At 51.5% G+C, this 13,751-nt stretch overlaps 1 protein-coding gene across 4 annotated transcripts in view; it reads left to right on the top strand.

Annotated features, from left to right (window-relative positions):
* The window catches only part of LOC140355896 (extended synaptotagmin-2-like), a 46,285-nt gene extending 35,487 nt beyond the window's left edge, over positions 1–10,798 (top strand). For all 4 annotated transcript variants that reach the window (XM_072440543.1, XM_072440541.1, XM_072440540.1 and 1 more), the window contains 9 exons: positions 830–904; positions 980–1,066; positions 2,452–2,601; positions 3,253–3,602; positions 5,108–5,206; positions 5,472–5,603; positions 5,699–5,804; positions 6,364–6,413; positions 8,890–10,798. In XM_072440543.1, the coding sequence (XP_072296644.1) occupies positions 830–904; positions 980–1,066; positions 2,452–2,601; positions 3,253–3,602; positions 5,108–5,206; positions 5,472–5,603; positions 5,699–5,804; positions 6,364–6,413; positions 8,890–8,935 (1,095 nt within the window). In that variant the 3' untranslated portion in view covers positions 8,936–10,798. The remainder of the gene's footprint in view (positions 1–829; positions 905–979; positions 1,067–2,451; positions 2,602–3,252; positions 3,603–5,107; positions 5,207–5,471; positions 5,604–5,698; positions 5,805–6,363; positions 6,414–8,889) is intronic.
* Positions 10,799–13,751: the final 2,953 nt, after the last annotated feature.

The following is a 13,751-nucleotide window of genomic DNA, read 5'->3' as shown; positions in this document are numbered from 1 at the left end:
TGAACTTCATGTTCCTCCCTCAGAGTCATAAAGATGTGAAAGTGGCTCCTGCTCTAAACTCTACAAGAGTCTGACAGAGGCTCACGGATGAAAGCCCAACGTTTAGACCAACTGTCAGTCCAAATTTCAATATTCCAAATTTAAAGTCAGAAATCCAAAGTTTGCTCTGTTTTTGTGTCTAATATGTGGTAAAATGAAGACATTTAAATGAAGACATTTAAACTGCTCTGTCCATTTTTCACATTTAAACGTCCCAAATATGAGACGTTTTTACACATTAAATGTCTTATTTCCGTCTGAAAACACGACATGAGAAGTTTCACCTGCAGCGTTTACTCTTCAATCTCACTTTGTGTTATTAGCGTGTTATTAGCGTGTTATTAGCGTGTTATTAGTGTGTTATTAGCGTGTTATTAGTGTGTTATTAGCATGTTTTGGGCATGTTATTGCCGTGTTATTAGCGTGTTTTGGGCGTGTTATTAGCGTGTTTTGGGCGTGTTATTGCCGTGTTATTGCCGTGTTATTAGCGTGTTTTGGGCATGTTATTGTCGTGTTATTAGCGTGTTTTGGGCGTGTTATTAGCGTGTTTTGGGCGTGTTATTGCTGTGTTATTAGCGTGTTTTGGGCGTGTTATTGCCGTGTTATTAGCGTGTTTTGGGCGTGTTATTGCCGCGTTATTAGCGTGTTTTGGGCGTGTTATTGCCGTGTTATTAGCGTGTTTTGGGCGTGTTATTGCCGTGTTATTAGCGTGTTTTGGGCGTGTTATTAGCTTGTTATCTCAGATGGTCGTTCGTCCAGTGCTGTTTACGTTTTATTCTTCTCTCTTCAGACGGGTAAGAAGGTGAACTCTGACCCCAGTCCGTTTGTGAAGTTCACTGTGGGACACAAAAGTTTCGAGAGCCAGGTGAGAGTGGCATCACGCTAACCGCACATGTGCAAGAGGCGGAGCATAACCGTGTTCTGTGTATGATCATTTCAGAGGCGGTATAAAACCAATCAGCCGGTCTGGGAGGAGGCCTTCACCTTCCTCATCCACAACCCCACCACACAGGAGCTGGAGGTGGAGGTGTGTACGTGTGTGGAGAGGGTCACGCGTGTGGAGAGGGTCACGTGTGTGGAGAGGGTCACGTGTGTGGAGAGGGTCACGTGTGTGGAGAGGGACACGCGTGTGTGGAGAGAGGGTCACGTGTGTGTGGAGAGAGGGTCACGGGTGTGGAGAGGGTCACGCGTGTGTGGAGAGGGTCACGCATGTGGAGAGAGGGTCACGCGTGTGTGGAGAGGGTCACGCGTGTGTGGAGAGGGGGTCACGCGTGTGGAGAGAGGGTCACACGTGTGGAGAGGGTCACGCGTGTGTGGAGAGGGGGTCACGCGTGTGGAGAGAGGGTCACGCGTGTGTGGAGAGAAGGTCACGCGTGTGGAGAGAGGGTCACGCGTGTGTGGAGAGAAGGTCACGCGTGTGTGGAGAGAAGGTCACGCGTGTGGAGAGGGTCACGCGTGTGGAGAGGGTCACGTGTGTGTGGAGAAGGTCACGCGTGTGGAGAGGGTCACGCGTGTGTGGAGAGGGTCACGCGTGTGGAGAGGGTCACGCCTGTGTGGAGAGGGTCACGCGTGTGGAGAGGGTCACGCCTGTGTGGAGAGGGTCATGCGTGTGTGGAGAGGGTCACGCGTGTGGAGAGGGTCACGCGTGTGTGGAGAGGGTCACGCGTGTGGAGAGGGTCACGCCTGTGTGGAGAGAGGGTCACGCCTGTGTGGAGAGGGTCACGCGTGTGTGGAGAGAGGGTCACACGTGTGGAGAGAGGGTCACACGTGTGTGGAGAGAGGGTCACGTGTGTGGAGAGAGGGTCACGTGTGTGGAGAGAGGGTCACGCGTGTGGAGAGAGGGTCACACGTGTGTGGAGAGAGGGTCACGTGTGTGGAGAGAGGGTCACGTGTGTGGAGAGAGGGTCACGCGTGTGGAGAGAGGGTCACGCGTGTGTGGAGAGAGGGTCACGCGTGTGTGGAGAGGGTCACGCGTGTGTGTGGAGAGGGTCACGCGTGTGTGTGGAGAGGGTCACGCGTGTGGAGAGAGGGTCACGCGTGTGGAGAGGGTCACGCGTGTGGAGAGAGGGTCACGCGTGTGTGGAGAGAAGGTCACGCGTGTGGAGAGAGGGTCACGCGTGTGGAGAGGGTCACGTGTGTGGAGAGAGGGTCACGTGTGTGGAGAGAGGGTCACACGTGTGTTTACACATGTTCAAATGGTTTAGTCCTGGTTTAGTCCTGGTTTAGTCCTGGTTTAGTCCTGGTTTAGACCTGGTTTAGTCCTGCTTTAGTCCTGGTTTAGTCCTGGTTTAGTCCTGGTTTAGTCCTGGTTTAGACCTGGTTTAGTCCTGCTTTAGTCCTGGTTTAGTCCTGGTTTAGACCTGGTTTAGTCCTTGCTCAGTCCTTGCTCACAGTGCTGTGTGTGGTGTCCAGGTGGAGGATGAGAAGCATGAGTGCACACTGGGCACGCTGACCGTTCCTCTGACCTCTCTGCTGGAGGCCAAAGACATGACCCTGAACAAGAGCTTCATCCTGAGGAGCTCCGGTCCCACCTGCAGCCTCAAGATGAAGATGGCACTCTGGGTAAATGCTGCGCTACACGGACACGCCCTCTGCACCGGACACGCCCTCTGCACTGGACACGCCCTCTGCACCGGACACGCCCTCAAATCTTTCAAGAACACAGACTTTTTGTCTGATCCTAAAATATAACACCCGGACAGTTGGAAAAGAGGCTCCTTAAAACTGTCTCTAGTAGGCTAACGTTTATTAGCATAGCCACTAGCATTAACCACTAGCATTAGCCATTAGCAAGCTGCTCATGACCTGAAACAAACAGCCTCAGTCTGGAGTGACCTCTGTAAGTCCACTGGCCCCTCCTGACCACAGGGGTCTTTGGGGGCGTGACAGAAGAGGAAACAGCCCACAGTGAAACATGCAGCTTCTGTCCTGCAGGTGGCAGTAGAGAGTCACGTCACTTCACACTCATGTACAGTCACTCGCTCCATAATGTTTCAAATACGACTGTAGCTGTTTGGTCGATCGTTCTATCAATAGAGTCTCAGTCAGCCAAGTCTTGCATTAGTTAACTAGTTATTTACTGGGATTTCAAGTATTTATGTATTTTATATATTTATGAAGCAAAAGAACAAAGTTGAAAGCACAAGGACCACACAGAGGATGCAGAGTGCGTGAGCTTGTGCAGTGTGGAAACGTCCCCTCTTGTCTTGTCAGGTGCTGTGTTTGGAGAGCGACGCCCCCTTGTCCTCGGACCCCTCCTCCGTGCAGGTCCGTAAGTCCAGCTCCAGCTCCACGCCGCGGCCCTCCATCTCCTCCGACAGCGGCCTCAAAACCCCGTCCCAGCCCAGGACCCATCGCTCGGCCTCGGTCTCCGCTCAGGAGCAGACCCTGCACAACCAGAACGGGGGTCTGGAGCAGCGGTCCTTCACCCAGTCCAGCCTCACCATCTCCGGGTCGCAGCAGCAGCTCGCCGGGGGCAAAGAGCCCACGCCCTCCATCGCATCGGACATCTCCAACCCCTACGCCACCCAGGAGCTGCAGTACAGGCTCTCACAGATCCACAAGTCAGTTCTCTCTTTTAGACCTGGTTTAGTCCTGGTTTAGTCCTGGTTTAGTCCTGGTTTAGTCCTGGTTTAGTCCTGGTTTAGTCCTGGTTTAGACCTGGTTTAGTCCTGGTTTAGAGCTGGTTTAGTCCTGGTTTAGATCTGGTTTAGACCTGGTTTAGACCTGGTTTAGAGCTGGTTTAGAGCTGGTTTAGAGCTGGTTTAGACCTGGTTTAGAGCTGGTTTAGAGCTGGTTTAGAGCTGGTTTAGAGCTGGTTTAGAGTTGGTTTAGAGTTGGTTTAGAGCTGGTTTAGAGCTGATTTAGTCCTGGTTTAGACCTGGTTTAGAGCTGGTTTAGAGCTGGTTTAGACCTGGTTTAGAGCTGGTTTAGAGCTGGTTTAGACCTGGTTTAGAGCTGGTTTAGACCTGGTTTAGAGCTGGTTTAGAGCTGGTTTAGACCTGGTTTTGAGCTGGTTTAGACCTGGTTTTGAGCTGGTTTAGAGCTGGTTTAGAGCTGGTTTAGATCTGGTTTAGACCTGGTTTAGACCTGGTTTAGACCTGGTTTTGAGCTGGTTTAGAGCTGGTTTAGACCTGGTTTAGAGCTGGTTTAGACCTGGTTTAGACCTGGTTTAGAGCTGGTTTAGAGCTGGTTTAGACCTGGTTTTGAGCTGGTTTAGACCTGGTTTTGAGCTGGTTTAGAGCTGGTTTAGAGCTGGTTTAGATCTGGTTTAGACCTGGTTTAGACCTGGTTTAGAGCTGGTTTAGACCTGGTTTAGACCTGGTTTAGAGCTGGTTTAGAGCTGGTTTAGACCTGGTTTTGAGCTGGTTTAGAGCTGGTTTAGACCTGGTTTAGAGCTGGTTTAGACCTGGTTTAGAGCTGGTTTAGACCTGGTTTAGAGCTGGTTTAGAGCTGGTTTAGACCTGGTTTAGAGCTGGTTTAGACCTGGTTTAGAGTTGGTTTAGACCTGGTTTAGAGCTGGTTTAGACCTGGTTTAGACCTGGTTTAGACCTGGTTTAGAGCTGGTTTAGACCTGGTTTAGAGCTGGTTTAGACCTGGTTTAGAGCTGGTTTAGACCTGGTTTAGAGCTGGTTTAGACCTGGTTTAGACCTGGTTTAGAGCTGGTGTTGAGCTGGTTTAGAGCTGGTTTAGAGCTGGTTTAGACCTGGTTTAGACCTGGTTTAGACCTGGTTTAGAGCTGGTGTTGAGCTGGTTTAGAGCTGGTTTAGAGCTGGTTTAGACCTGGTTTAGAGCTCCCCCTGCAGCTTCCTTGTGAAAATACACTGTCAAAACACTTTTTTTTTTCTTTTTTATTGAAATAAGGCAGAAGCTTCACACACAAAAAACTTTCCACAAAATTTGCCAAAAGAAACAGGAGCCAGGGTTTCTCAGGAGAGTTTTCTTCAGGTCGCTTGTGCGTTAAAGGCCCAGAGACAGCAGGGGGCGCCGACGGGACACCACAAAAACACACGTTTAACATCACGTGGACTTAAAAAGACTAAAAGCGTTTGGTTTTTGGTGTTTGCAGCGGCTCCGGGACCAGTCACTTTCCTCTGGGAGAGATCCAGCTCACCATCAGACACAGCTCCCAGAGGAACCGGCTCATCGTGGTGGTCCACTGCTGCAGGTAACGACCTGTGAACGACCTGCTGCAGGTCACGACCTGTGAACGACCTGCTGCAGGTCACGACCTGTGAACGACCTGCTGCAGGTCACGACCTGTGAACGACCTGCTGCAGGTCACGACCTGTGACCTGCAGTTCACGACCTGTGACCGACTTGCTGCAGGTCACGACCTGTGAACCTGCAGGTCACGACCTGTGCTGTGCCGCCCCCGGGAGGAGCACCCGCCTCAATCCACGACCTGAAACCACGACCGTCTTCTCTTTCAGAAACCTGATCGCGTTCACGGAGCACGGCTCTGACCCGTACGTCCGTCTGTATCTGCTCCCGGACAAACGGCGGTCGGGACGCAGGAAAACCAGCACCTTCAAGAAGACCCTCAACCCCATGTTCGACCAAATGTGAGACTCCACGCCTCACGATTTTGATGATCTTCTGGATGATCTTCTGGATGATCTTCTGGATGATCTTCTGGATGATCTTCTGTGTGCTGCAGATTTGAGTTCAACGTGTCGGTGGTGGAGCTGCACAGACGGACCCTGGACGTGGCGGTGAAGAACGGTGGAGGCCTGCTCTCCAAACACAAGGGGCTCCTGGGAAAGGTGAGCACACTGAACGTTCTCCTGCTCTCACTGAACGTTCTACTGCTCACACTGAACGTTCTACTGCTCTCACTGAACGTTCTACTGCTCACACTGAACGTTCTACTGCTCTCACTGAACGTTCTCCTGCTCACACTGAACGTTCTCCTGCTCACACTGAACGTTCTCCTGCTCACACTGAACGTTCTCCTGCTCTCACTGAACGTTCTCCTGCTCACACTGAACGTTCTCCTGCTCACACTGAACGTTCTCCTGCTCACACTGAACGTTCTCCTGCTCACACTGAACGTTCTCCTGCTCACACTGAACGTTCTCCTGCTCACACTGAACGTTCTCCTGCTCACACTGAACGTTCTCCTGCTCACACTGAACGTTCTCCTGCTCACACTGAACGTTCTCCTGCTCTCACTGAACGTTCTCCTGCTCACACTGAACGTTCTCCTGCTCTCACTGAACGTTCTCCTGCTCTCACTGAACGTTCTCCTGCTCACACTGAACGTTCTCCTGCTCACACTGAACGTTCAGCGACTCTTTGACCACGTTTGATTTTCTCCTTCAGGTTCTGGTGGATCTGACGCACGACGACATCGCTAAAGGCTGGACACAATGGTGAGGCCGTCGCCGCGGGAACCAAAAGCTGCACCACACAAATGTAGAACATCCAGCTCTAGATGAGATCCAGCTCTAGATGAGATCCACCTGTAGATGAGATCCACCTCTACATGAGATCCAGCTCTAGATGAGATAAGATAAGATATTCCTTTATTGTCCCACATGGGGAAATTTCATTGTTGCAACGCAGGTAGATACAGAGGTAGATACAGAAGAACAGATCACTTATAGGAAGTCTGAAAAACACTTTCAGTAGAAGATCTCCTATAAATAAATAAAAACTCCCATAGACAAATAAATAAATAAATAAATACCATTGCATGTGATCACGACAGTAATTGCACATAATATGTGTCACGACAGCACATAGATTGCACATGAATTTCACAGTAATTGCACATACGACAGAGTTGCACATCAGTATTAGGTTAGGTCAGTATTGCGCCGGGATAACGTGACGATCTCCGGGTAAGACGACTGTTCTCCGCAGTTTCATGAGTTCCTCCTTTGTGGAAACGCGGTACGAGCCGGGGGGCGGGGCCGGAGCCGGGGGGTGGGGCCGGAGCCGGGGGGCGGGGCCGGAGCCGGGGGGCGGGGCCGGAGCCGGGGGGCGGGGCCGGAGCCGGGGGGCGGGGCCGGAGCCGGGGGACTCAGAGCCAAAACACATCGCAACGACACGACGAAAACACTCAATCCAGCCGAATAAAGTCAAAACAAGTTAATTTAAAGCGATTCCAGTGCGTGTCCCGATCGTTCGTGAAGTTCCTCTTTCATATAAACGTGTATATAAACGTGTACCGACGACACGCCGTACTTTAGCGCGGCCGGAGGGCGCGGGGGGGGGGCTGGTGGGCTCGCTCGGAGCTAGCTCACGTCACAACAACACAACGAACGCAACGAAAAACGCTCAAATCCAGCCGAAAAAAGTCAAAAACAGTTGAATTAAAAAACTATTCCAGCGCGTGTCCCTATCGTACAGTAAAATAGAAAAAATATACTAACTATATTTACAAAATATAGGAGATAAAGCACAATAAGTGTGAGAAAGAAGAGAGAGCGTTTACACCGGGCTGCCAGCTGTACCAGCGCCTTATGACGTAATGATCCAGCTCTAGATGAGATCCAGCTCTCCTCCTGGTCCTCCTCCTGGTTCTCCTCCTGGTCCTCCTCATTGTCCACCTCCTTGTCCACCTCCTTGTCCTCCTCCTGGTCCTCCTCCTGGTCCTCCTCCTTGTCCACCTCCTTGTCCTCCTCCTTGTCCTCCTCCTTGTTCACCTCCTTGTTCTCCTCCTGGTCCTCCTCCTTGTCCACCTCCTTGTCCTCCTCCTTGTCCTCCTCCTTGTCCACCTCCTTGTTCTCCTCCTGGTCCACCTCCTTGTCCTCCTCCTTGTCCTCCTCCTTGTTCTCCTCCTGGTCCTCCTCCTTGTTCTCCTCCTGGTCCACCTCCTTGTCCTCCTCCTTGTCCTCCTCCTGGTCCTCCTCCTGGTTCTCCTCCTGGTCCTCCTCCTTGTCCTCCTCCTGGTCCTCCTCCTTGTCCACCTCCTTGTCCTCCTCCTGGTCCTCCTCCTTGTCCACCTCCTTGTCCACCTCCTTGTCCTCCGCCTTGTTCTCCTCCTGGTCCTCCTCCTGGTCCTCCTCCTTGTCCTCCTCCTTGTCCTCCTCCTTGTCCACCTCCTTGTTCTCCTCCTGGTCCTCCTCCTTGTCTTGCTCCTTGTTCTCCTCCTGGTCCTCCTCCTTTCCACCTCCTTGTCCTCCTTGTCCTCCTCCTTGTTCTCCTCCTGGTCCTCCTCCTTGTTCTCCTCCTGGTCCACCTCCTTGTCCTCCTCCTTGTCCTCCTCCTTGTTCTCCTCCTGGTCCACCTCCTTGTCCTCCTCCTTGTTCTCCTCCTGGTCCTCCTCCTTGTTCTCCTCCTGGTCCACCTCCTTGTCCTCCTCCTTGTTCTCCTCCTGGTCCACCTCCTTGTCCTCCTCCTTGTCCTCCTCCTTGTTCTCCTCCTTGTCCTCCTCCTTGTTCTCCTCCTGGTCCACCTCCTTGTCCTCCTCCTTGTCCTCCTCCTTGTTCTCCTCCTGGTCCTTCTCCTTGTTCTCCTCCTGGTCCACCTCCTTGTCCTCCTCCTTGTCCTCCTCCTTGTTCTCCTCCTTGTCCTCCTCCTTGTTCTCCTCCTTGTCCTCCTCCTTGTTCTCCTCCTGGTCCTCCTCCTTGTTCTCCTCCTTGTCCTCCTCCTTGTTCTCCTCCTGGTCCTTCTCCTTGTTCTCCTCCTGGTCCACCTCCTTGTCCTCCTCCTTGTCCTCCTCCTTGTTCTCCTCCTTGTCCTCCTCCTTGTTCTCCTCCTTGTCCTCCTCCTTGTTCTCCTCCTGGTCCACCTCCTTGTCCTCCTCCTTGTTCTCCTCCTGGTCCACCTCCTTGTCCTCCTCCTTGTCCTCCTCCTGGTCCTCCTCCTGGTCCTCCTCCACGTCTCCGCTTTCTGTTTCAGGTTCGAGCTGAGTTCGGATGGAGCGAGGAAACCGCCGCTGTCGTAGCCACCCCTTTATTTGACCCCGCCCACAGTCGCCTCCCCTTTAAGACGGCGCTCTTGTGTTGCCACCGCTGTAAACACGCTGCAGACGAGACGAGGGGGGCGGGGCATACGAGGGGGGCGGGGCATTCTTTCACTCATGAATTCCAAAGGCGGAGCCAACAGAGAGCGCGCCAAAGAAATCAAGTATTGAACATGTATTTTTTGGCTTTAACTTTTGACACGATCCGCACGAGTTAAAGTCACGTGGATTTGAGTCGTTTTGTCCGTTTAACACTTTCTGTCGTCGAGGTAAAGAACGTCTCACCCGCAACAAACACCGATCTTTTTACAACTATTTCCTGATAAATATGTCACATTTTCCCTGACTTATTGTGCTTTTTTCTGCCTTTTACGGTTGATGGATCATTCTTTTTATATTTTGGACATTTTTAAATTGTAACGTTGATCCAAAACGACGACATTAAAGACACAAATGGATTAATGCGCTGGATTCCGGTTGAAAAGTGGCTTAATGTCTCCGGGACGCTGCCCAAACGTATTCACTTATGAGAAACGAGCAAAGACAAGTGGAAACAAGTGTATAAATAAATGCGTTTTCGCGAGGCCATTTCCCTGATCATCGCGGAAACTTCCACAGAAAATGACAAAAAGGTCGGTTTTGCTTCATACGCCGCCTTTAACGTCGTGTTTTTTGCTTGTTTCGAGTCATTCCAATCATTTTTTTCAGCCAGCGCGGTTCAACTGTCTCTAAAACATTATGACATTTGGAGAGAGTCTAACGCCCTAAACCTTCATCACACCCAGACGTTTCCATGGACAGGAAGTGTTCGACCTCAAACGGACTCACACGTGTCGTTTTAGCTCGTGTGGACGTCGATTTTAAGCGGACGGCGGGCTGTTTTTGCACTTTTGTGTCTTGCAGGTCATGTACAAGCAAACAGTCTCTTATTTTTACCTTTTTAGACCTTTTTTAGCGGGAAGTCAGTCCGAGCGGTGTTACGACTCCGAGTGCGTGTTTATCTTGGTTTAGACCTGGTTTAATCCTGGTTTAGACCTGGTTTAGTCCTGGTTTAGTCCTGGTTTAGTCCTGGTTTAGACCTGGTTTAGACCTGGTTTAGTCCTGGTTTAGTCCTGGTTTAGACCTGGTTTAGAGCTGGTTTAGTCCTGGTTTAGTCCTGGTTTAGTCCTGGTTTAGTCCTGGTTTAGTCCTGGTTTAATCCTGGTTTAGACCTGGTTTAGTCCTGGTTTAGTCCTGGTTTAGACCTGGTTTAGTCCTGGTTTAGTCCTGGTTTAGTCCTGGTTTAGTCCTGGTTTAGTCCTGGTTTAGACCTGGTTTAGTCCTGGTTTAGTCCTGGTTTAGTCCTGGTTTAGTCCTGGTTTAGTCCTGGTTTAGTCCAGTGTTGTAATGTTTTGGCTGAGCTTTGCTTTAAACTGTATTTTACACTTAAAGGTGCATTTACTTTGTTGCCATAGAAACATTATTTTTTACAGCTTTATTGGTTTCTTTTCACTTGTTAAACACACGATTGTATTTTATTTTAAACTGCACATAACATTTATCCACAAAAGGGACTGTTTCTGTTCAATCCTAAAATGCTGTAAGTGTTTTAAACGAATCGTGTGTCATAGATTTTAAATAATGATAATAATGTTAATATATGTATTTTCGGTCATATTTGCAGATGTTTATGTCTAATAAGAGTATGAAATGGAAATGCTTTGCCTCTGGGACCACGCCTTCTTCTGTTCAACTTGTGCCTTAATAAAACTGACAAACCCAGAGTTATTCCACTCAAACGTCGCCAAATCATGTCTTGTCATTGTATTTTAATTATATTTTAATTAATTAAAGAGCTTTATTCGCAGCCTCAGTCTTTTCCTTTCATCGTTAAACAAATCGCTTTATTAAAGTTGCATTTGTCTTTTATTTAATCTAAGAAAGAAAAACTCCATTCGAGTTTAAAGCCTCAGTGCGGGACATTCCGGGCCTGTTCTGACCCATCTTCATCCAAAGTGAGACGCTTTTATCCTGTTAATCCTGATGACGTCATAGTCTCAGCTGGAGGCGGGGCTTGTGTAACCGTGGGAGACACATGCTCCTCCTCTTTGGCGTCGCAGTCGATTAAAGGCACCACATTCTGAGGCTTCAGAGACGTTGGACTTTGTGCCAGTTTTTGTCTCATGTGGACAGAGCCGGTGGTTACCATGGTGATTACGGACGCGTGAACCATACACAGGTCAAACGGCTGACCTCTGACCTCTGACACAGGGAGTTCACGTTCTAGAAGGTTCCGTTGTCACGCGTGAACTCACCACCAGAGTAAATAAATGACACGAGCTGAAACCTGCAATAAAAGAATATAAATATAATTTGAACATGCTAAAATAATAATATAAAACATGATATAACCTGAAAAGGCCACACAATTTTACAAAAACATGTTTGTATTTGTATTAAACCTTATTTTAAGCAGATGTACTTTTCCCTGAACTTTCCCTCCGTCTCAATGATTAAATATTCACGTGGGACAAACTTCATGTTTTTATTTGAATTCTTTTTTTTTTTTTTTAAATAGTCTTTTATCAACGTGTTTTCAGGGAAATAGACTTGATTTAGTCCAATTACTACTCACAGTCTTTGAAACATAAATGTAATCAATTAAAGAAGGATAAATTTCAGCATCTCTTCGTGAGCCAAATTCGACCTCCTGGAGGGCCGGGTTGGCCCGCGGGCCCCTGTTTTATAATGTCATAGTGTCATAAACATCAGAGTTTACCTGTCTGACACGCCCTGAACCTGTCTGACACGCCCTGAACCTGTCTGACACGCCCTGAACCTGTCTGACACGCCCTGAACCTGTCTGACACGCCCTGAACCTGTCTGACACGCCCTGAGCCTGTCTGACACGCCCTGAACCTGTCTGACACGCCCTGAACCTGTCTGACACGCCCTGAACCTGTCTGACACGCCCTGAACCTGTCTGACACGCCCTGAACCTGTCTGACACGCCCTGAACCTGTCTGACACACCCTGAACCTGTCTGACACGCCCTGAACCTGTCTGACACGCCCTGAACCTGTCTGACACGCCCTGAACCTGTCTGACACGCCCTGAACCTGTCTGACACGCCCTGAACCTGTCTGACACGCCCTGAACCTGTCTGACACGCCCTGAACCTGTCTGACACGCCCTGAACCTGTCTGACACACCCTGAACCTGTCTGACACGCCCTGAACCTGTCTGACACGCCCTGAACCTGTCTGACACGCCCTGAACCTGTCTGACACGCCCTGAACCTGTCTGACACGCCCTGAACCTGTCTGACACGCCCTGAGCCTGTCTGACACGCCCTGAACCTGTCTGACACGCCCTGAACCCGTCTGACACGCCCTGAGCCTGTCTGACACGCCCTGAACCTGTCTGACACGCCCTGAACCTGTCTGACACGCCCTGAACCTGTCTGACACGCCCTGAGCCTGTCTGACACGCCCTGAGCCTGTCTGACACGCCCTGAACCTGTCTGATACGCCCTGAACCTGTCTGAAACGCCCTGAACCTGTCTGACACGCCCTGAACCTGTCTGACACGCCCTGAACCTGTCTGACACGCCCTGAGCCTGTCTGACACGCCCTGAGCCTGTCTGACACGCCCTGAACCCGTCTGACACGCCCTGAGCCTGTCTGACACGCCCTGAATCCGTCTGACACGCCCTGAACCCGTCTGACACGCCCTGAGCCTGTCTGACACGCCCTGAGCCTGTCTGACACGCCCTGAGCCTGTCTGACACGCCCTGAGCCTGTCTGACACGCCCTGAGCCTGTCTGACACGCCCTGAGCCTGTCTGACACGCCGTGAACCCGTCTGACACGCCCTGAGCCTGTCTGACACGCCCTGAATCCGTCTGACACGCCCTGAACCCGTCTGACACACCCTGAGCCTGTCTGACACGCCGTGAACCCGTCTGACACGCCCTGAGCCTGTCTGACACGCCCTGAATCCGTCTGACACGCCCTGAACCTGTCTGACACGCCCTGAGCCTGTCTGACACGCCCTGAACCCGTCTGACACGCCCTGAATCCGTCTGACACGCCCTGAGCCTGTCTGACACGCCCTGAGCCTGTCTGACACGCCCTGAACCCGTCTGACACGCCCTGAATCCGTCTGACACGCCCTGAACCCGTCTGACACGCCCTGAGCCTGTCTGACACGCCCTGAGCCTGTCTGACACGCCGTGAACCCGTCTGACACGCCCTGAACCCGTCTGACACGCCCTGAGCCTGTCTGACACGCCGTGAACCCGTCTGACACGCCCTGAGCCTGTCTGACACGCCCTGAACCCGTCTGACACACCCTGAGCCCGTCTGACACGCCCTGAATCCGTCTGACACGCCCTGAACCCGTCTGACACGCCCTGAGCCTGTCTGACACGCCGTGAACCCGTCTGACACGCCCTGAACCCGTCTGACACGCCCTGAGCCTGTCTGACACGCCGTGAACCCGTCTGACACGCCCTGAGCCTGTCTGACACGCCCTGAGCCCGTCTGACACGCCCTGAACCCGTCTGACACGCCCTGAGCCTGTCTGACACGCCGTGAACCCGTCTGACACGCCCTGAACCCGTCTGACACGCCCTGAGCCTGTCTGACACGCCGTGAACCCGTCTGACACGCCCTGAGCCTGTCTGACACGCCCTGAGCCTGTCTGACACGCCCTGAATCCGTCTGACACGCCCTGAATCCGTCTGACACGCCCTGAACCCGTCTGACACGCCCTGAGCCTGTCTGACACGCCCTGAATCCGTCTGACACGCCCTGAAT

This window comes from Eucyclogobius newberryi, unplaced genomic scaffold (genome assembly GCF_026437365.1).
Source record: "Eucyclogobius newberryi isolate DKJ021-1_F unplaced genomic scaffold, fEucNew1.0.hap1 SCAF_12, whole genome shotgun sequence".
NCBI classification, from domain to species: domain Eukaryota; kingdom Metazoa; phylum Chordata; class Actinopteri; order Gobiiformes; family Gobiidae; genus Eucyclogobius; species Eucyclogobius newberryi.
The sequence above is the reverse complement of the archived record's forward strand: the minus strand, read 5'-3'. Positions and strand labels throughout refer to the sequence as shown.